The sequence below is a fragment of the Dendrobates tinctorius genome, unplaced genomic scaffold (assembly GCF_039654945.1).
Source record: "Dendrobates tinctorius isolate UK_male_01 unplaced genomic scaffold, ASM3965494v1 ptg000063l, whole genome shotgun sequence".
NCBI lineage: Eukaryota > Metazoa > Chordata > Amphibia > Anura > Dendrobatidae > Dendrobates > Dendrobates tinctorius.
Genome location: NW_027361731.1, coordinates 30,751,067 through 30,774,797, shown reverse-complemented (window position 1 = coordinate 30,774,797; position 23,731 = coordinate 30,751,067). Strand labels below are relative to the sequence as shown.

General features: G+C 45.7%; 1 protein-coding gene across 7 annotated transcripts in view; it reads left to right on the top strand.

Annotated features, from left to right (window-relative positions):
• BPTF (bromodomain PHD finger transcription factor) overlaps nucleotides 1-23,731 on the top strand; it is a 48,397-nt gene that overhangs the window by 2,241 nt on the left and 22,425 nt on the right. For all 7 annotated transcript variants that reach the window (XM_073579797.1, XM_073579796.1, XM_073579798.1 and 4 more), the window contains exons 2-5: nucleotides 20,815-21,637; nucleotides 21,859-22,076; nucleotides 22,169-22,288; nucleotides 22,361-22,489. In XM_073579797.1, the coding sequence (XP_073435898.1) occupies nucleotides 20,815-21,637; nucleotides 21,859-22,076; nucleotides 22,169-22,288; nucleotides 22,361-22,489 (1,290 nt within the window). The remainder of the gene's footprint in view (nucleotides 1-20,814; nucleotides 21,638-21,858; nucleotides 22,077-22,168; nucleotides 22,289-22,360; nucleotides 22,490-23,731) is intronic.

Sequence of the window (23,731 nt, the reverse complement as noted above, 5' to 3'; positions counted from 1 at the left end):
CGCCTACCGAGGGGAGAGGGGGAGAGAGAGCGCCGCCTGCCGGGGGGAGAGGGAGAGAGAGCGCCGCCTGCCGGGGGGAGAGGGAGGGAGAGCGCCGCCTGCGTGGGGGAGAGAGCGCCGCCTGCCGGGGGGAGAGGGAGTGAGAGCGCCGCCTGCCGGGGGGAGAGGGAGTGAGAGCGCCGCCTGCCGGGTGGAGAGGGTGAGAGCGCCGCCTGCCGGGTGGAGAGGGTGAGAGCGCCGCCTGCCGGGTGGAGAGGGTGAGAGCGCCGCCTGCCGGGTGGAGAGGGTGAGAGCGCCGCCTGCCGGGCGGAGAGGGAGAGGGGGGGAGAGAGCCGCCTGCCGGGGGAGAGGGGGGGAGAGAGCCGCCTGCCGGGGAAGAGGGGGAGAGAGCGCCGCCTACCGGGGGGGTGGGTGAGGGGGAGAGAGAGCGCGCCGCCTGCCGGGGGAGAGGGGTAGAGAGAGCGCGCCGCCTGCCGGGGGGAGAGAGAGCGCCGCCTGCCGAGGGGAGAGGGGGGGTTAGAGCGCCGCCTACCAGGGAGAGAGAGCGCCAACTGCCGGGGAGAGAGCGCCGCCTTTCAGGGGGAGAGAGAGCACCGCCTACCAGGGGGAGAGAGAGCGTCGCCTGCCGGGGAGAGAGGGTGAGGGCGTCGCCTGCCGGGGGGAGAGGGAGAGAGAGCGCCGCCTGCCGGGGAGAGAGCACTGCCTACCAGGGGGAGAGAGTGCCGCCTACCGGAGGGAGAGAAAGCGCCGTCTACCGGGGGAAGAGACCGGCACCTACCGGGGAGAGAGTGCCGCCTGCCTTGGGGAAAGAGGGGGAGAGAGTGACAGATCACTGCTAGCCGGAGGGGGGAGGGGGGGAGAGAGAGTAAGAGCGGTAATATTATTATTATTATTATTATTCTCCAGGTGAGGGGAGGTAATATATTATTATCCTCCAGGTGAGGGGCGGTATTATTATCATCATCCTCCAGGTGAGGGGCGGTAATATTATTATCCTCCAGGTGAGGGGTGGTAATATTATTATCCTCCAGGTGAGGGGTGGTAGTGTTATTATTATTTTCCTCCAGGTGAGGGGCGGTAATATTAGTATCATGATCCTCCAGGTGAGGGGCGGTACTATTAGTATTATTATCCTCCAGATGAGGGGCTGTAATATTAGTATTATTATCCTCCAGGTGAGGGGCACTAATATTAGTATTATATTCCGCCAGGTGAGGGGCGTTAATATTATTACCATTATCCTCCAGGTGAGGAGCGGTAATATTATTATCCTTCCGGTGAGGGGCGGTAATATTAGTATTATTATCCGCCAGGTGAGGAGCGGTAATATTATTATCCTTCCGGTGAGGGGCGGTAATATTAGTATTATTATCCGCCAGGTGAGGGGCGGTAATATTATTATCCTCCGGGTGAGGGGCGGTAATATTATTATCCTCCAGGTGAGGGGCAGTAATATTAGTATTATTATCCGCCAGGTGAGGGGCGGTAATATTATTACCATTATCCTCCAGGTGAGGTGCGGTAAAATCAGGGCTGTGGAGTCGGTAAGCCAAACCTGCAACTCCGACTCCTCAATTTCCCTTACACCGACTCCGACTCCGACTCCGACTCCCACACATATTGCTTATATTTAAGTGAAAAATTTATTGTAGTACAATGTGAACCTCAGACATTTAATCATTTTTATGATCCAATAATCAAGATATTTAGATAGAACAGAATATATATTGGTGTACTACCCGGTTTTCATTCTTTTTGGTACAGATACGATATGGATAGACAGATATGGATAAATGGATAGATAGAGCAGATTTCTAATCTGCTTTTGCTATTGAAAACATTATCTATGAGCTCAAAAACCTTTCAGGTGATGCGGTTTTTTAAAAAGATGATCAGCTTTTGCATCTGAAAAACGTATCCTCTAAAAACACAGGAAAAACGCTGTGTGTGAATGTAGCCTTAGATCAGGAATAGAACAGCCATTTATAGTACATTTCATAACTTTCCCAAATTCCTATGAAAAAATATTCAGCACATCCTGCATTGAATTACTGTACCCAATTTATTATATATTTTAGGAGTCGGTCCATTTTATACCGACTCCAACTCCGACTCCACCAAAATGAGCACCGACTCCGACTCCACGACTCCGACTCCACAGCCCTGGGTAAAATTATCATAATCTTCCAGGTGAGGGGCGGTAATATTGTTATTATTATCCTCTGGGTGAGGGGAAGTAATATTAGTATCATGATCCTCCAGGTGAGGGGTGGTAATATAATTATCCTCCGGGTGAGGGGCGGTAATATTATTATTATCCTCCAGGTGTGGGGCGGTACTATTAGTATTATTATCCTCCAGGTGAGGGGCGGTAATATTATTACCATTATCCTCCGGGTGACGGACGGTAATGTTATTATTATCCTCCGGGTGAGGGGCGGTATTATTATTATTATCCTCCAGGTGAGGGGCGGTATTATTATCCTCCAGGTGAGGGGCGGTAATATTATTATTATTATTATTATTATCCTCCGGGTGAGGGGCGGTACTATTAGTATTATTATCCTCCAGGTGAGGGACTGTAATAATATTATTATCCTCCGGGTGAGGGGTGGTAATATTAGTATTATCCTCCAGGTGAGGGGCGGTATTATTATTATCCTCCAGGTGAGTGGCGGTAATATTATTATTATCCTCCGGGATGAGGGGTGGTAATATTAGTATTATTATCCTCCAGGTGAGGGACAGTAATTTTATTATCCTCCGGGTGAGGGGCGGTAATATTATTGTTATTATCCTCCGGGTGAGGGGCGGTAATATTATTGTTGTTATCCTCCGGGTGAGGGGCGGTAATATTATTATTATTATCCTCCAGGTGAGGGACGTTAATATTATTATTATCCTCCAGGTGAGGGGCGGTAATATTATTATCCTCCAGGTGAGGGGCAGTATTATTATTATCCTCCAGGTGAGGGGCGGTACTATTAGTATTATCCTCCTCCAGGTGAGGGATGGTAAAATTATTTTTATCCTGCAGGTGAGGGGCGGTAATATTATTATCCTCCCCCAGTTGAGGGGCGGTAATATTATTATTATCCTCCTCCAGGTGAGGGGCAGTAATATTATTATTATTCTCCAGGTGAGGGGTGGTAATATTAGTATTATTAGCCTCCAGGTGAGGGACAGTAATATTATTATTATCCTCCGGATGAGGGGCGATAATATTATTATTATCCTCCAGGTGAGGACGGTAATATTATTATTATCTTTCAGGTGAGGGACGGTATTATTATCGTCCAGGTGAGGGACAGTATTATTATTATCCTCCGGGTGAGGGGTGGTAATATTAGAATCATAGAATCGTAGAGTTGGAAGGGACCTCCTGGGCCATCTGGTCCAACCCCCTGCTCAAAGCAGGATTCGCTAAATCATCCCAGTCAGATGTCTGTCCAGCCTCTGTTTGAAGACTTCCATTGAAGGAGAACTCACCACTTCTCGTGGCAGCCTGTTCCACTCATTGATCACTCTAACTGTCAAAAAGTTTTTTCTAATATCTAATCTGTGTCTCCTCCCATTCAGTTTCATCCCATTGCTTCTAGTCTTTCCTTGTGCAAATGAGAATAAAGTTGATCCTTCTACAATGTGACAGCCCTTTAGATATTTGTAGACAGCAATTAAGTCTCCTCTCAGTCTTCTCTTTTGCAAACTAAACATTCCCAAATCCTGCAACCTTTCCTCATAAGACAGGGTTTGCAGACCGGTCACCATTCTGGTCGCTCTTTTCTGAACTTGCTCCAGTTTGTTGATGTCTTTTTTAAAATGTGGTGCCCAAAACTGGACACAATATTCCAGATGAGGTCTGACCAAAGAGGAGTAGAGGGAAATAATGACTTCACGTGATCTAGACTGTATGCTTCTGTTAATACATCCTAGAACTGCATTTGTCTTTTTTGCTGCTGCATCACACTGTTGACTCATATTCAGTCTGTGATCTATTAGTATACCCAAGTCTTTTTCACATGTGCTGTCACTTAGCCCTATTCCTCCCATTCTATATATGCTTTTTTCATTTTTATTGCCCAGATGTAGTACTTTGCATTTCTCCCTGTTAAAAACCATTCTGTTAGTTGCTGCCCACTTCTCCAGTTTATTTAAATCTTTTTGAATCCTCTCTCTCTCTTCTCTAGTATTAGCTATCCCTCCTAGCTTTGTGTCATCAGCAAATTTAATCAGTTTACCCTCAATTCCTTCATCTAAATCGTTGATAAAGATGTTGAACAATACAGGGCCCAGGACAGAGCCCTGTGGTACCCCACTTGAGACATTCTTCCAACTGGATGTGCAGCCATTTACGACCACTCTTTGGGTCCGATCACTAAGCCAGTTATGAATCCACCTAACAGTTGCCTTGTCCATTCCATACTTAGTCATTTTTTCAATAAGGATTGTATGAGAGACTTTGTCAAATGCTTTGCTGAAGTCAAGATATACTATATCTACAGCATTTCCTTGATCCACCCAATCAGTGATACCGTCATAGAAGGAAATTAAGTTAGTCTGACATGACTTATTAGTTACAAACCCATGCTGACTCTGTTTGATCACTTCATTCTTATCCAGGTATTGACTTACATGTTGTTTAATAATTTGTTCAAAGATCTTTCCTGGTATAGAAGTCAGACTCACCGGCCTATAGTTGCCTGGGTCCACCTTCTTCCCCTTTTTGAAGATAGGAACAACATTTGCTCTTCTCCAGTCTTCTGGCACTTCTCCTGTTCTCCAAGAATTTTCAAAGATTATGGAGAGTGGTTCAGAAATTTCTTCTGCTATCTCCTTCAGTACTCTGGGGTGTAATTCATCTGGACCTGGAGACTTGAATTCATTTAGGTTAGCTAAGTGTTTCCTCACTATCTTTCTGTTTATAGATATCCTGGATTCTTCTATTCCCTTAATAGGACAGTGAATAACAGTTGGTGTTACATTTCCTTTCTGAGAGAAAACAGATGCAAAATAGGAATTTAAAAGTTCAGCCTTCTCAACATCCTGTCTTACCATTTCATTATTTTCATCCTGTAAAAATCCTATAGCATCTTTGACTTTTCTTTTACTTTTGACATATCCCCAAAATCCTTTATTATTGCTTTTGACATCTCTTGCAAGCCTCAATTCATTTTCAGCTTTAGCTAATCTGATTTGTGCCCTGCAGATTCTGCAGACAGCATTATATTCTTCTTTAGATATGCCTCCCTCTTTCCATTTTATAAACATTTTTTTCTTCCTTTTTAGCATGTGCTTAAGTTCTGTGTTCACCCATCCTGGTTTCCTTAAATGCTTCCTATTCTTCCCTCTTTTCGGAATTGTTAACAACTGTGCTTTGAGAATTTCATTTTTCAAGATTTCCCATCCTTCCTGGACATTTTTGTCTTTAAGGATATCCAGCCATTGGATCCCTCCAATTATCTTTCTGAATCCCTTAAAATCTGCCTTTCTGAAATCTAACCTTGACGTCTGAGTCTTCACAGGTCTTCCGCCTCTAGTTATCCAAAATTCTAAAATAGCATGGTCGCTACCTCCTAGGGTTCAAGCCACTTTTACCTCCTCAACCATTTCCTCCCTGTTTATAATATTAGTATTATTATCCTCCAGGTGAGGGGCAGTATTATTGTCCTCCAGGTGAGGGGCGGTACTATTAGTATTATTATCCTCCAGATGAGGGGCTGTAATATTAGTATTATTATCCTCCAGGTGAGGGGCAGTAATATTAGTATTATTATCCGCCAGGTGAGGGGCGTTAATATTATTACCATTATCCTCCAGGTGAGGGGCGGTAATATTATCCTCCAGGTGAGGGGCGGTAATATTAGTATTATCCTCCAGGTGAGGGGCGGTAATATTAGTATTATTATCCGCCAGGTGAGGGGCGGTAATATTATTATCCTCCGGGTGAGGGGCGGTAATATTATTATCCTCCGGGTGAGGGGCGGTAATATTATTATCCTCCGGGTGAGGGGCGGTAATATTATTATCCTCCGGGTGAGGGGCGGTAATATTATTATCCTCCGGGTGAGGGGCGGTAATATTATTATCCTCCGGGTGAGGGGCGGTAATATTATTATCCTCCGGGTGAGGGGCAGTAATATTAGTATTATTATCCGCCAGGTGAGGGGCGGTAATATTATTACCTTTATCCTCCAGGTGTGGGGCGGTAATATTATTATCCTCCAGGTGAGGTGCAGTAAAATTATCATAATCTTCCAGGTGAGGGGCGGTAATATTGTTATTATTATCCTACGGGTGAGGGGCGGTAATATTAGTATCATGATCCTCCAGGTGAGGGGTGGTAATATTATAATTATCCTCTGGGTGAGGGGCGGTATTATTATTATCATCCTCCAGGTGAGGGGCGGTAATATTATTATCTTCCAGGTGAGGGGCGGTAATATTACCATTATCCTCCAGGTGAGGGGCGGTAATATTATTATCCTCCAGGTGAGGGGGCGGTACTATTAGTATTATCATCCTCCAGGTGAGGGGCGGTAATATTATTATCCTCCGGGTGAGGGGCGGTAATATTATTATCCTCCGGGTGAGGGGCGGTAATATTATTATCCTCCGGGTGAGGGGCGGTAATATTATTATCCTCCGGGTGAGGGGCGGTAATATTATTATCCTCCAGGTGAGGGGCAGTAATATTAGTATTATTATCCGCCAGGTGAGGGGCGGTAATATTATTACCTTTATCCTCCAGGTGTGGGGCGGTAATATTATTATCCTCCAGGTGAGGTGCAGTAAAATTATCATAATCTTCCAGGTGAGGGGCGGTAATATTGTTATTATTATCCTCCAGGTGAGGGGGCGGTACTATTAGTATTATCATCCTCCAGGTGAGGGGCGGTAATTAGTATTATCCTTCAGGTGAGGGGCAGTAATATTAGTATTATTATCCTCCAGGTGAGGGGCGGTAACATTATTTTCCTCCAGGTGAGGGGCGGTAATATTAGTATCATGATCCTCCAGGTGAGGGGCGGTAATATTAGTATCATGATCCTCCAGGTGAGAAGCGGTAATATTAGTATCATGATCCTCCAGGTGAGGGGCGGTAATATTAGTATTATCATCCTCCAGGTGAGGGGAGGTAATATTATCCTCCGGGTGATGGGCGGTATTATTATCCTCCAGGTGAGGGGCGGTAATATTAGTATTATTAACCTCCAGGTGAAGGGTGGTAGCGTTATTATTATTTTCCTCCAGGTGAGGGGCGGTAATATTAGTATCATGATCCTCCAGGTGAAGGGCGGTAATACTATTATCCTCGGGGTGAAGGGCGGTAGTAATATTATCTTCCAGGTGTGTTGCGGTAATATTAGTTTCATGATCCTCCAGGTGAGCGGCGGTAATATTAGTATTATCCTCCAGGTGAGGGGCGGTATTATTATTATCCTCCAGGTGAGGGGAGGTAATATTATTATCCTCCAGGTGGGGGGCTTTACTATTAGTTTTATTATCCTCCAGGTTAGGGGCGGTAATATTATCTTCCAGGTGAGGGACGGTAATATTATTATCCTCCAGGTGAGGGGCAGTATTATTATTATTATCCTTCGGGTGAGGGGCGGTACTATTATTATTATCCTCCGGGTGAGGGGCGGTACTATTATTATTATCCTTCGGGTGAGGGGCGGTACTATTAGTATTATTATCCTCCAGGTGAGGGATGGTAATATTATTATCCTCCTCCAGGTGAGGGGCGGTAAAATTATCCTCCGGGTGAGAGGCGGTACTATTAGTATTATTCTCCAGGTGAGGGACGGTAATATTAGTATTATTATTATCCTCCGGGTGAGGGGTGGTAATATTAGTATCATGATCCTCCCGGTGAGGGGTGGTAATATTAGTAGTAGTATCCTCCTGGTGAGGGACAGTAATATTATTATCCTCCGGGTGAGGGCCGGTACTATTAGTATTATCCTCCAACGGAGGGGCGGTAATATTAGTATTATTATCCTCCGGGTGAGGGGTGGTAATATTAGTATTGTTATCCTCCAGGTGAGGGGCGGTAATATTAGTATTATTATTATCCTCCGGGTGAGGGGTGGTAATGTTAGTATTATTCTCCAGGTGAGGGGCAGTACTATCAGTAGTATTATCCTCCAGGTGAAGGGCGGTAATATTATTCTCCAGGTGAGGGGTGGTAATATTATTATCTTCCAGGTGAGGGGCGGTAATATTGCCATTATCCTCCATGTGAGGGGCAGTAATATTATTATCCTCATCCTCCAGGTGAGGGGTGGTAATATTATTATCCTCCAGGTGAGGGGCGGGCGGTAATATTATTATCCTCCGGGTCAGGGGCGGTAATATTAGTATTATCCTTCAGGTGAGGGGCAGTAATATTAGTATTATTATCCTCCAGGTGAGGGGCGGAAATATTAGTATTATCCTCCAGGTGAGGGGCGGTAATAGTAGTATTATCAACCTCCAGGTGAGGGGCGGTAACGTTATTATTATTTTCCTCCAGGTGAGGTGCGGTAATATTAGTATCATGATCCTCCAGGTGAGGGGTGGTAATATTAGTATCATGATCCTCCAGGTGAGGGGCGGTAATATTAGTATTATTAACCTCCAGGTGAGGGGTGGTAGCGTTATTATTTTCCTCCAGGTGAGGGGCGGTAATATTAGCATCATGATCCTCCAGGTGAGGGGCGGTAATATTAGTATCATGATCCTCCAGGTGAGGGGCGGTTTTATTATTATCCTCCAGGTGAGGGGCGGTACTATTAGTATTATCATCCTCCAGGTGAGGGGCGGTATTATTATCCTCCAGGTGAGGGGCGGTAAGGTTATTATTATCTTCCAGTGAAGGGCGGTAATATTATTACCATTATCCTTCGGGTGAGGGGCAGTAATGTTATTATTATCCTCCGGGTGAGGGGTGGTAATGTTATTATCATGATCTTCCAGGTGAGGGGCGGTATTATTATTATCCTCCAGGTGAGGGGCGGTAGTATTATTATTATTATTATTATTATTATTATCATCCTCCGGGTGAGGGGTGGTAATATTAGTAGTATTATCCTCCAGGTGAGGGGCGGTAATATTATTATTATCCTCTGGGTGAGGGATGGTAATAGTATTATTATCCTCCAGATGAGGGGCGGTAATATTATTATTATTATCCTCCGGGTGAGGGGTGGTAATATTAGTAGTATTATCCTCCAGGTGAGGGGTGGTAATATTAGTATTATTATCCTCCAGGTGAGGGGCGGTAATATTAGTATTAATATCCTTCGGGTGAGGGGTGGTAATATTAGTATTATCTTACAGGTGAGGGGCGGGATTATTATTATTGTCGTCCAGGTGAGGGGCGAGATTATTAATAATAATAATAATATTATTATCATCCTCCAGGTGAGTGGCGGTAATATTATTATTATTATCCTCCAGGTGAGGGGTGGTAATATTAGTATTATTATCCTCCAGGTGAGGGACAGTAATATTATTATCCTCCGAATGAGGGGCAGTAATGTTATTATCCTCCGGGTGAGGGGTGGTAATGTTATTATCATGATCTTCCAGGTGAGGGGCGGTATTACTATTATCCTCCAGGTGGGGGGCGGTATTATTATTATTATTATCCTCCAGGTGAGGGGCGGTATTATTATTATTATTATTATTATTATTATCATCCTCCAGGTGAGGGGTGGTATTATTATTATCCTCTGGGTGATGGGTGGTAATATTAGTATTATTATCCTCCTCCGGGTGAGTGGTGGTAATATTAGTATTATTATCCTCCAGGTGAGGGGCGGTAATATTATTATTATCCTCCTGGTGAGGGGTGGTAATATTAGTATTATTTTTATCCTCCGGGTGAGGGGCGGTAACGTTATTATTTTTCTCCAGGTGAGGGGCGGTAATATTCGTATTATTAACCTCCAGATGAGGGGCGGTAATATTATTATCCTCCTTCAGGTGAGGGGCGGTAATATTATCATCCTCCAGGTGAGGGGCGGTAATATTAGTATTATTATCCTCCTCTGGGTGAGGGGAGGTAATATTAGTATTATTATCCTCCAGGTGAGGGACAGTAATATTATTATCCTCCGGGTGAGGGGCGGTAATATTATTATCCTCCAGGTGAGGGCCGGTATTATTATTATTATTATCCTCCAGGTGAGGTGCGGTAATATTATTATTATCCTCAGGATGAGGGGCGGTACTATTAGTATTATTATCCTCCAGGTGAGGGATGGTAATATTATTATCCTCCAGGTGCGGGGAGGTAATATTATTATTATCCTCCGGGTGAGGGGCAGTACTATTAGTATTATTATCCTCCAGGTGAGGAACGGTAATATTATTATCCTCCAGGTGAGGTGCGGTAATATTATTATTATCCTCAGGGTGAGGGGCGGTACTATTAGTATTATTATCCTCCAGGTGAGGGACGGTAATATTATTATCCTCCAGGTGAGGGGCGGTAATATTATTATCCTCAGGGTGAGGGGCGGTACTATTATATTATTATCCTCCAGGTGAGGGATGGTAATATTATTATCCTCCAGGTGAGGGGCGGTAATATTATTATCCTCCGGGTGAGGGGCGGTACTATTAGTATTATTATCGTCCAGGTGAGGAACGGTAATATTATTATTATCCTCCAAGTGAGGGGCGGTAATATTAGTATTATTTTTATCCTCCGGGTGAGGGGTGGTAATATTAGTATTATTATTATCCTCCGGGTGAGGGGCGGTACTATTAGTATTATTATCCTCCAGGTGAGGGGAGGTAATATTAGTATTATTTTTATCCTCCGGGTGAGGGGTGGTAATATTAGTATTATTATTATCCTCCGGGTGAGGGGTGGTAATAGTATTATTATCCTCCATTTGAGGAGCGGTAATATTAGTATTATTATTATCCTCCGGGTGAGGGGTGGTAATATTAGTATTATTATTATTCTCCGGGTGAGGGGAGGTAATATTAGTATTATTATTATTCTCCGGGTGAGGGGCGGTAATATTAGTATTATTATTATTCTCCGGGTGAGGGGTGGTAATATTAGTATTATTATCCTCCAGGTGAGGGGCGGTAATATTAGTATTATTATTATTCTCCGGGTGAGGGGTGGTAATATTAGTATTATTATTATCCTCCGGGTGAGGGGTGGTAATATTAGTATTATTATCCTCCAGGTGAGGGGCGGTAATATTAGTATTATCCTCCGGGTGACGGGCGGTAATATTAGTATTATTTTTATCCTCCAGGTGAGGGGTGGTAATATTAGTATTATTATTATCCTCCAGGTGAGGGGCGGTACTATTAGTATTATTATCCTCAGGGTGAGGGGCGGTACTATTAGTATTATTATCCTCCAGGTGCGGGATGGTAATATTATTATTATCCTCCAGGTGAGGGGCGGTAATATTATTATTATTATTATTATTATTATTATCATCCTGCGGGTGAGGGGTGGTAATATTAGTATTATTATTATTCTCCGGGTGAGGGGCGGTAATATTAGTATTATCCTCCGGGTGAGGGGTGGTAATATTAGTATTATTATCCTCCGGGTGAGGGGCGGTAATATTAGTATTATTATTATTCTCCGGGTGAGGGGCGGTAATATTAGTATTATTATTATTCTCCGGGTGAGGGGCGGTAATATTAGTATTATTATTATCCTCCGGGTGAGGGTCGGTAATATTAGTATTATTATTATTCTCCAGGTGAGGGGCGGTAATATTAGTAGTATTATCCTCCGGGTGAGGGGTGGTAATATTAGTATTATTATTATTATTCTCCAGGTGAGGGGCGGTAATATTAGTATTATTATTATCCTCCGGGTGAGGGGCGGTAATATTAGTAGTATTATCCTCCGGGTGAGGGGCGGTAATATTAGTATTATTATTATCCTCCGGGTGAGGGGTGGTAATATTAGTATTATTATTCTCCAGGTGAGGGGTGGTAATATTAGTATTATTATTATTCTCCGGGTGAGGGGCGGTAATATTAGTATTATTATTCTCCGGGTGAGGGGCGGTAATATTAGTATTATTATCCTCCGGGTGAGGGGTGGTAATATTAGTATTATTATTATCCTCCGGGTGAGGGGTGGTAATATTAGTATTATTATTATTCTCCAGGTGAGGGGCGGTAATATTAGTATTATTATTATTCTCCGGGTGAGGGGCGGTAATATTAGTATTATTATTATTCTCCGGGTGAGGGGTGGTAATATTAGTATTATTATTATTCTCCGGGTGAGGGGTGGTAATATTATTATTCTCTGGGTGAGGGGTGGTAATATTAGTATTATTATTATTCTCCGGGTGAGGGGCGGTAATATTAGTATTATTATCCTCCGGGTGAGGGGTGGTAATATTAGTATTATTATTATTCTCCGGGTGAGGGGCGGTAATATTAGTATTATTATTCTCCGGGTGAGGGGCGGTAATATTAGTATTATTATCCTCCGGGTGAGGGGTGGTAATATTAGTATTATTATTATTCTCCGGGTGAGGGGCGGTAATATTAGTATTATTATCCTCCGGGTGAGGGGTGGTAATATTAGTATTATTATTATTCTCCGGGTGAGGGGCGGTAATATTAGTATTATTATCCTCCAGGTGAGGGGTGGTAATATTAGTATTATTATTATTCTCCGGGTGAGGGGTGGTAATATTAGTATTATTATTATCCTCCGGGTGAGGGGTGGTAATATTAGTATTATTATTATTATTCTCCGGGTGAGGGGTGGTAATATTAGTATTATTATCCTCCAGGTGAGGGGCGGTAATATTAGTATTATTATCCTCCGGGTGAGGGGCGGTAATATTAGTATTATTATTATTCTCCGGGTGAGGGGCGGTAATATTAGTATTATTATTATCCTCCGGGTGAGGGGCGGTAATATTAGTATTATTACTATTCTCCGGGTGAGGGGCGGTAATATTAGTATTATTATTCTCCGGGTGAGGGGCGGTAATATTAGTATTATTATCCTCCGGGTGAGGGGTGGTAATATTAGTATTATTATTATCCTCCGGGTGAGGGGTGGTAATATTAGTATTATTATTATTCTCCAGGTGAGGGGCGGTAATATTAGTATTATTATTATTCTCCGGGTGAGGGGCGGTAATATTAGTATTATTATTATTCTCCGGGTGAGGGGTGGTAATATTAGTATTATTATTATTCTCCGGGTGAGGGGTGGTAATATTAGTATTCTCTGGGTGAGGGGTGGTAATATTAGTATTATTATTATTCTCCGGGTGAGGGGCGGTAATATTAGTATTATTATCCTCCGGGTGAGGGGTGGTAATATTAGTATTATTATTATTCTCCGGGTGAGGGGCGGTAATATTAGTATTATTATCCTCCGGGTGAGGGGTGGTAATATTAGTATTATTATTATTCTCCGGGTGAGGGGCGGTAATATTAGTATTATTATCCTCCAGGTGAGGGGTGGTAATATTAGTATTATTATTATTCTCCGGGTGAGGGGTGGTAATATTAGTATTATTATTATCCTCCGGGTGAGGGGTGGTAATATTAGTATTATTATTATTATTCTCCGGGTGAGGGGTGGTAATATTAGTATTATTATCCTCCAGGTGAGGGGCGGTAATATTAGTATTATTATCCTCCGGGTGAGGGGCGGTAATATTAGTATTATTATTATTCTCCGGGTGAGGGGCGGTAATATTATTATTATTATTATTCTCCGGGTGAGGGGCGGTAATATTAGTATTATTATTATCCTCCGGGTGAGGGGCGGTAATATTAGTATTATTCTCCGGGTGAGGGGCGGTAATATTAGTATTATTATTATCCTCCGGGTGAGGGGTGGTAATATTAGTATTATTATTATTCCCCAGGTGAGGGGCGGTAATATTAGTATTATTATTATCCTCCGGGTGAGGGGCGGTAATATTAGTAGTATTATCCTCCGGGTGAGGGGCGGTAATATTAGTATTATTATTATCCTCCGGTTGAGGGGTGGTAATATTAGTATTATTATTATTCTCCGGGTGAGGGGCGGTAATATTAGTATTATTATTATTCTCCGGGTGAGGGGTGGTAATATTAGTATTATTATTATCCTCCGGGTGAGGGGTGGTAATATTAGTATTATTATTATTATTCTCCGGGTGAGGGGTGGTAATATTAGTATTATTATTATTCTCCGGGTGAGGGGCGGTAATATTAGTATTATTATTATCCTCCGGGTGAGGGGCGGTAATATTAGTATTATTACTATTCTCCGGGTGAGGGGCGGTAATATTAGTATTATTATTCTCCGGGTGAGGGGCGGTAATATTAGTATTATTATCCTCCGGGTGAGGGGTGGTAATATTAGTATTATTATTATCCTCCGGGTGAGGGGTGGTAATATTAGTATTATTATTATTCTCCAGGTGAGGGGCGGTAATATTAGTATTATTATTATTCTCCGGGTGAGGGGCGGTAATATTAGTATTATTATTATTCTCCGGGTGAGGGGTGGTAATATTAGTATTATTATTATTCTCCGGGTGAGGGGTGGTAATATTAGTATTCTCTGGGTGAGGGGTGGTAATATTAGTATTATTATTATTCTCCGGGTGAGGGGCGGTAATATTAGTATTATTATCCTCCGGGTGAGGGGTGGTAATATTAGTATTATTATTATTCTCCGGGTGAGGGGCGGTAATATTAGTATTATTATCCTCCGGGTGAGGGGTGGTAATATTAGTATTATTATTATTCTCCGGGTGAGGGGCGGTAATATTAGTATTATTATCCTCCAGGTGAGGGGTGGTAATATTAGTATTATTATTATTCTCCGGGTGAGGGGTGGTAATATTAGTATTATTATTATCCTCCGGGTGAGGGGTGGTAATATTAGTATTATTATTATTATTCTCCGGGTGAGGGGTGGTAATATTAGTATTATTATCCTCCAGGTGAGGGGCGGTAATATTAGTATTATTATCCTCCGGGTGAGGGGCGGTAATATTAGTATTATTATTATTCTCCGGGTGAGGGGCGGTAATATTATTATTATTATTATTCTCCGGGTGAGGGGCGGTAATATTAGTATTATTATTATCCTCCGGGTGAGGGGCGGTAATATTAGTATTATTCTCCGGGTGAGGGGCGGTAATATTAGTATTATTATTATCCTCCGGGTGAGGGGTGGTAATATTAGTATTATTATTATTCCCCAGGTGAGGGGCGGTAATATTAGTATTATTATTATCCTCCGGGTGAGGGGCGGTAATATTAGTAGTATTATCCTCCGGGTGAGGGGCGGTAATATTAGTATTATTATTATCCTCCGGTTGAGGGGTGGTAATATTAGTATTATTATTATTCTCCGGGTGAGGGGCGGTAATATTAGTATTATTATTATTCTCCGGGTGAGGGGTGGTAATATTAGTATTATTATTATCCTCCGGGTGAGGGGTGGTAATATTAGTATTATTATTATTATTCTCCGGGTGAGGGGTGGTAATATTAGTATTATTATCCTCCAGGTGAGGGGCGGTAATATTAGTATTATTATCCTCCGGGTGAGGGGCGGTAATATTAGTATTATTATTATTCTCCGGGTGAGGGGCGGTAATATTAGTATTATTATTATTCTCCGGGTGAGGGGCGGTAATATTAGTATTATTATTATCCTCCGGGTGAGGGGCGGTAATATTAGTATTATTATTATTCTCCGGGTGAGGGGCGGTAATATTAGTATTATTATTATCCTCCGGGTGAGGGGCGGTAATATTAGTATTATTATTATTCCCCAGGTGAGGGGCGGTAATATTAGTATTATTATTATCCTCCGGGTGAGGGGCGGTAATATTAGTAGTATTATCCTCCGGGTGAGGGGCGGTAATATTAGTATTATTATTATCCTCCGGTTGAGGGGTGGTAATATTAGTATTATTATTATTCTCCGGGTGAGGGGCGGTAATATTAGTATTATTATTATCCTCCGGGTGAGGGGTGGTAATATTAGTATTATTATTATTCCCCAGGTGAGGGGCGGTAATATTAGTATTATTATTATCCTCCGGGTGAGGGGCGGTAATATTAGTAGTATTATCCTCCGGGTGAGGGGCGGTAATATTAGTATTATTATTATCCTCCGGTTGAGGGGTGGTAATATTAGTATTATTATTATTCTCCGGGTGAGGGGCGGTAATATTAGTATTATTATTATTCTCCGGGTGAGGGGTGGTAATATTAGTATTATTATTATCCTCCGGGTGAGGGGTGGTAATATTAGTATTATTATTATTATTCTCCGGGTGAGGGGTGGTAATATTAGTATTATTATCCTCCAGGTGAGGGGCGGTAATATTAGTATTATTATCCTCCGGGTGAGGGGCGGTAATATTAGTATTATTATTATTCTCCGGGTGAGTGGCGGTAATATTAGTATTATTATTATTCTCCGGGTGAGGGGCGGTAATATTAGTATTATTATTATCCTCCGGGTGAGGGGCGGTAATATTAGTATTATTATTATTCTCCGGGTGAGGGGCGGTAATATTAGTATTATTATTATCCTCCGGGTGAGGGGTGGTAATATTAGTATTATTATTATTCCCCAGGTGAGGGGCGGTAATATTAGTATTATTATTATCCTCCGGGTGAGGGGCGGTAATATTAGTAGTATTATCCTCCGGGTGAGGGGCGGTAATATTAGTATTATTATTATCCTCCGGTTGAGGGGTGGTAATATTAGTATTATTATTATTCTCCGGGTGAGGGGCGGTAATATTAGTATTATTATTATTCTCCGGGTGAGGGGTGGTAATATTAGTATTATTATTATTCTCCGGGTGAGGGGTGGTAATATTATTATTCTCCGGGTGAGGGGTGGTAATATTAGTATTATTATTATTCTCCGGGTGAGGGGCGGCAATATTAGTATTATCCTCCGGGTGAGGGGCGGTAATATTAGTATTATTATTATTCTCCGGGTGAGGGGCGGTAATATTAGTATTATTATCCTCCGGGTGAGGGGTGGTAATATTAGTATTATTATTATTCTCCGGGTGAGGGGCGGTAATGTTAGTATTATTATCCTCCGGGTGAGGGGTGGTAATATTAGTATTATTATTATTCTCCGGGTGAGGGGTGGTAATATTAGTATTATTATTCTCCGGGTGAGGGGCGGTAATATTTGTATTATTATCCTCCGGGTGAGGGGTTGTAATATTAGTATTATTATTCTCCGGGTGAGGGGTGGTAATATTAGTATTATTATTATTCTCCGGGTGAGGGGTGGTAATATTAGTATTATTATCCTCCAGGTGAGGGGCGGTAATATTAGTATTATTATCCTCCGGGTGAGGGGCGGTAATATTAGTATTATTATTATTCTCCGGGTGAGGGGCGGTAATATTAGTATTATTATTATTCTCCGGGTGAGGGGCGGTAATATTAGTATTATTATTATCCTCCGGGTGAGGGGCGGTAATATTAGTATTATTATTATTCTCCGGGTGAGGGGAGGTAATATTAGTATTATTATTATCCTCCGGGTGAGGGGTGGTAATATTAGTATTATTATTATTCTCCAGGTGAGGGGCGGTAATATTAGTATTATTATTATCCTCCGGGTGAGGGGCGGTAATATTAGTAGTATTATCCTCCGGGTGAGGGGCGGTAATATTAGTATTATTATTATCCTCCGGGTGAGGGGTGGTAATATTAGTATTATTATTATTCTCCAGGTGAGGGGCGGTAATATTAGTATTATTATTATTCTCCGGGTGAGGGGCGGTAATATTAGTATTATTATTATTCTCCGGGTGAGGGGCGGTAATATTAGTATTATTATCCTCCGGGTGAGGGGTGGTAATATTAGTATTATTATTATTCTCCGGGTGAGGGGCGGTAATATTAGTATTATTATCCTCCGGGTGAGGGGTGGTAATATTAGTATTATTATTATTCTCCGGGTGAGGGGCGGTAATGTTAGTATTATTATCCTCCGGGTGAGGGGTGGTAATATTAGTATTATTATTATTATTCTCCGGGTGAGGGGTGGTAATATTAGTATTATTATTCTCCGGGTGAGGGGCGGTAATATTAGTATTATTATTATTCTCCGGGTGAGGGGCGGTAATATTAGTATTATTATCCTCCGGGTGAGGGGTGGTAATATTAGTATTATTATTATTCTCCGGGTGAGGGGCGGTAATATTAGTATTATTATCCTCCGGGTGAGGGGTGGTAATATTAGTATTATTATTCTCCGGGTGAGGGGCGGTTATATTAGTATTATCCTTCAGTTGAGGGGCGGTAATATCATTGTTACTGCTCGTCATCTGTATTATATGAATTCTGCCCCTCGGTCCTTTCTTCAGTCTTGGTTCAGTGTCTGGTCCTGTATTTTGACCCTCTTGGACTGGTTTTCCCTCTGGAGAATGTGTCATTATGGGGCTGGCGGCCTCTGGCATTTCTAGGTCTTAGTCCTTGATGATATTGCTTTTCCCTGTTGTCATCAGGAGATATTAATGGCTCCGTCAGACATCGGTGGGTTCCTGCCTGATTGCCAAGTCGGTAATCACAAACTCTCCCGCCCCGAGCGTCAGTCTCGGTGTGCACTTACCCATTGCTTCACCATTTCTAAAAATGGTTTTATCCAAGATGGTTTAAGGAAACGCCTCATAAATCCTAGAGCTCCCACCCTTCAGGGCCATTGTCACATCCTCTGAAGTTCTGTTACTAATTTGATGCGGTTGAAATCCTTTGTTGTTTTTAGAAATTGTGCGTCCTGCTGTTGTACCCAATCATCTGTGAGATATACACATCACACCCCTGTACTGGAAAGATGGGCTTGTTCTTCCTCTTTGCTCTGTACTCCTCCTCCTCGCTCTGGCGTCCTCCTCGTCGTCCTCCTTTCTCTGCTGTCCTCCTCCTTTCTCTGCTGTCCTCCTCCTTTCTCTGCTGTCCTCCTCGCTCTTGCGTCCTCGTCCTCCTCCTCGCTCTTGCGTCCTCGTCCTCCTCCTCGCTCTTGCGACCTCGTCCTCCTCCTCGCTCTTGCGACCTCGTCCTCCTCCTCGCTCTTGCGACCTCGTCCTCCTCCTCGCTCTTGCGACCTCGTCCTCCTCCTCGCTCTTGCGTCCTCGTCCTCCTCCTCGCTCTTGCGTCCTCGTCCTCCTCCTCGCTCTTGCGTCCTCGTCCTCCTCCTCGCTCTTGCGTCCTCGTCCTCCTCCTCGCTCTTGCGTCCTCGTCCTCCTCCTCGCTCTTGCGTCCTCGTCCTCCTCCTCGCTCTTGCGTCCTCGTCCTCCTCCTCGCTCTTGCGTCCTCGTCCTCCTCCTCGCTCTTGCGTCCTCGTCCTCCTCCTCGCTCTTGCGTCCTCGTCCTCCTCCTCGCTCTTGCGTCCTCGTCCTCCTCCTCGCTCTTGCGTCCTCGTCCTCCTCCTCGCTCTTGCGTCCTCGTCCTCCTCCTCGCTCTTGCGTCCTCGTCCTCCTCCTCGCTCTTGCGTCCTCGTCCTCCTCCTCGCTCTTGCGTCCTCGTCCTCCTCCTCGCTCTTGCGTCCTCGTCCTCCTCCTCGCTCTTGCGTCCTCGTCCTCCTCCTCGCTCTTGCGTCCTCGTCCTCCTCCTCGCTCTTGCGTCCTCGTCCTCCTCCTCGCTCTTGCGTCCTCGTCCTCCTCCTCGCTCTTGCGTCCTCGTCCTCCTCCTCGCTCTTGCGTCCTCGTCCTCCTCCTCGCTCTTGCGTCCTCGTCCTCCTCCTCGCTCTTGCGTCCTCGTCCTCCTCCTCGCTCTTGCGTCCTCGTCCTCCTCCTCGCTCTTGCGTCCTCGTCCTCCTCCTCGCTCTTGCGTCCTCGTCCTCCTCCTCGCTCTTGCGTCCTCGTCCTCCTCCTCGCTCTTGCGTCCTCGTCCTCCTCCTCGCTCTTGCGTCCTCGTCCTCCTCCTCGCTCTTGCGTCCTCGTCCTCCTCCTCGCTCTTGCGTCCTCGTCCTCCTCCTCGCTCTTGCGTCCTCGTCCTCCTCCTCGCTCTTGCGTCCTCGTCCTCCTCCTCGCTCTTGCGTCCTCGTCCTCCTCCTCGCTCTTGCGTCCTCGTCCTCCTCCTCGCTCTTGCGTCCTCGTCCTCCTCCTCGCTCTTGCGTCCTCGTCCTCCTCCTCGCTCTTGCGTCCTCGTCCTCCTCCTCGCTCTTGCGTCCTCGTCCTCCTCCTCGCTCTTGCGTCCTCGTCCTCCTCCTCGCTCTTGCGTCCTCGTCCTCCTCCTCGCTCTTGCGTCCTCGTCCTCCTCCTCGCTCTTGCGTCCTCGTCCTCCTCCTCGCTCTTGCGTCCTCGTCCTCCTCCTCGCTCTTGCGTCCTCGTCCTCCTCCTCGCTCTTGCGTCCTCGTCCTCCTCCTCGCTCTTGCGTCCTCGTCCTCCTCCTCCTCCTCGCTCTTGCGTCCTCGTCCTCCTCCTCCTCCTCGCTCTTGCGTCCTCGTCCTCCTCCTCCTCCTCGCTCTTGCGTCCTCGTCCTCCTCCTCCTCCTCGCTCTTGCGTCCTCGTCCTCCTCCTCGCTCTTGCGTCCTCGTCCTCGTCGTCCTCCTCGCTCTTGCGTCCTCGTCCTCGTCCTCCTCCTCGCTCTTGCGTCCTCGCCCTCCTCCTCCTCCTCGCTCTTGCGTCCTCGTCCTCGCCCTCGTTCTCCTCGCTCTGGCGTCCTCGCCCTCCTCCTCCTCTGTCGCTCGCCCCATCTCCCTCCTCCCCGTGCGCTCTCTACGTGATGACCGCCGTACACCGGAGCTGTAACTCCTCGCAGCAGATCAGTATTTTCTCTTGTGTTTTCTTTTCGTGACTTATTTTCTTCCTTTTTTCACAGGGCGAAGGAAAACCCGTGTGCACCGACCGCGCTCGCCAATCTTTGAGGAGAAGGACCTTCCCCCGCTGACGTTGCCTAAGTCTTCAGAAGACCTGCTGCTGCCGAGCGAGCTCCTGATGGACGCGATCGCCGTGTACGAGGTGCTGAGGACCTTCGGGACGGTGCTGCGACTCTCGCCTTTCCGCTTTGAGGACTTCTGCGCGGCTCTGATGAGCCAAGAGCAGTGCACCCTGATGGCCGAGATGCACATCGCCCTCCTGAAGGCCATCCTGCGGGAGGAGGACACCTCTAATACCACCTTCGGCCCGGCTGACCTGAAGGACAGTGTGAACTCCACCTTGTACTTCATAGACGGCATGACCTGGCCGGAGGTGCTGCGGGTGTACTGCGAGAGCGACCAGGAGTTCCAGCACGTGCTGCCTTGCCAGGAGGCGGATGACTACCCCTATGGACCCATCCAGAGCAAGGTGCAGGTCCTGCTCTTTCTGGTGGATCAGTTTCTAACCACGAACATGGCGCGCGAGGAGTTAATGACAGAGGGCGTCATCCAGTACGACGACCACTGCCGGGTGTGTCATAAACTGGGCGACTTGCTTTGCTGCGAGACATGCTCAGCAGTCTACCACCTGGAGTGCGTGAAGCCGCCCCTGGAGGAGGTACCGGAGGACGAGTGGCAATGTGAGGTGTGCGTGGTCCACAAGGTGTCCGGCGTCAACGACTGCGTCGCCGAGATCCAGAAGAACAAGCCGTACATAAGACACGAGCCCATCGGATACGACCGGCACCGGAGGAAGTACTGGTTCCTCAACAGACGGATCATCATGTAAGTGGCGATGGCCTCCGAGGGGCTCCCCTGGTGGCGGCCTCCGAGGGGCTCCCCTGGTGGCGGTGGCGGCCTCCGAGTGTGGTCTGGTGGTGGCGGCCTCCGAGGGGCGCCCCTGGTGGCGGCAGTCTCTGCTGCCTGTCAGTGACTGCTCTGTACACTGTGTAGTGGCCGTCCTCGGTACCGCGGCTTATATGGGACTGCACGTCTTCTGTCTGCAGAGAAGAAAATTCAGAGAAGGAGAAGAAGATCTGGTATTACAGCTCGCGGCCCCAGCTGGAGGAGTTACTGGAGCAGCTGGACCGGACCCAGTACGAGGCCGACCTGTGCAAGACCCTGGACGACCTGCGGGAAGAAATCCACCGACACATGGACATCACTGAGGAACTGACCAGCAAAGCCCGGGGCAGCAACCGCTCCTACCTGTCCGTGGTGAATGGTGAGGGCCGGCACCGTGTGGTCGGGGTGGAGGGTCACCCAGGGATGGGAGTCTGGGGTCTCCGACCAGTCGTCTCACTTCTGTTTCTTTAGAGGAAATTATGGCGCGGCTGAAACCTAAACTTGATGTGGCAGACGGAGAGAAGCCGGAAATTGCCGCCAAGGAGGAGAGCATGGAGGCCACCGAGACTGAAGAGAAGAGTCTGCCCGGAGGTGAGACTCAAATGGTGGGGGCAGTGTGAGGTCTGACCTACATGTGCTCATAGTGTGCCGCTTTTATTACAGGGGGCACTGAGGCCAAAAACAGCAGTACAGAGGATTCGGCAACCACTGAGGACTGCAAAGTCACAGATGAAGACCCCGAGAAGTCTACGGCCGTGGAAGAGAAGTCCGCGGAGCCAGCAGCGTCTGCAGGTACGTGTCCTACATGGGGGGGGGGGGGGGGTCTGTGTATATGTGTGGTCATGTCTGTTCTCCTGCAGGAACTTGTGGCACACGTGGGGGCTGTGTATGTGTATGTGTGGTCACCTCTGCCCTCCTGCAGGTACTGCTGCACTGATGTCTATAGGGTACAATGTATATATGTTTACTCCTATACTACAGGGGAGGACACTGTGTGTGTGTGTATGTACACATTCTACAGAGGAGGACACTGTGTGTCTATATACAGCTCTGGCAAAAATTAAGAGACCACTGCAAAATGTTCAGTTTATCTGATTCTTCTCTTTATATTTTTGAGTAAAATGTAAGTTGCTCTTTTATTCTATAAACCACTGACAACATGGCTCTGAATTTCCAACCAATAAATTTTGTATTTTTTTTCAGAAAATGAGAAATGGTCAAAATAACAAATGCAGAGCTCAATGTGGTGGTCCTTCATCCACACATTGATTGACCTAGCTGTGTGGCATGGCACATTGTCCTGCTGGAAAAAAACAATCCTCAGGGTTGGGGAACATTGCCTGAGCAGAAGGAATCAGCTGTTTTTCCAGGATAACCTTGTATGCGGCTTGATTCATACGTCCTTCACAAAGATTAACCTGCCCAATTCCAGCCTTTATGAAGCATCCCCAGATCATCACCGATCCTCCACCAAATGTCACAGTGGGTGCAAAACACTGTGGCTTGTACACCTCTCCAGGTCACCGTCTAACCAGTAGACGGCCAGGTGTTGGGCAAAGCTGAAAATTAGACTCATCAGAGAAGATTACCTTACTCCTGTCCTCTATGGTCCAATCCTTATGGTCTTTGGCAAACTTCAGCCTGGCTCTCCTTTGCTTCTCATTGATGAAAGGCTTTACATGACTTGTCTTGAGCCCTGCCTCTAGGAACCTGTTACAAACAGTTCTTGCCGTGCACTTCACCCCAGCTGCCATTTGCCATTCCTTTTGTAGGTCACTTGATATCATCCAGCGGTTGCTGAGTGACATTCGAATAAGATGACCATCATCCCGGTCAGTGGAGAGTCGTTTTCGCCCTCTGCCGTTCTGTAGCTTTGATGTCCCCAATGTCTGCTGCTTGACCTTGTTGTAATGGACTGCCGTCTTAGAAATGTTAAGGATGGAGGCAACATGACACTCACTGTGTCCCTCTGCTAGTAAAGCCAGAATTGAGCCCTTCTTTTCCTCACTCAAGACTTTTCTTTTCAACTCCTTT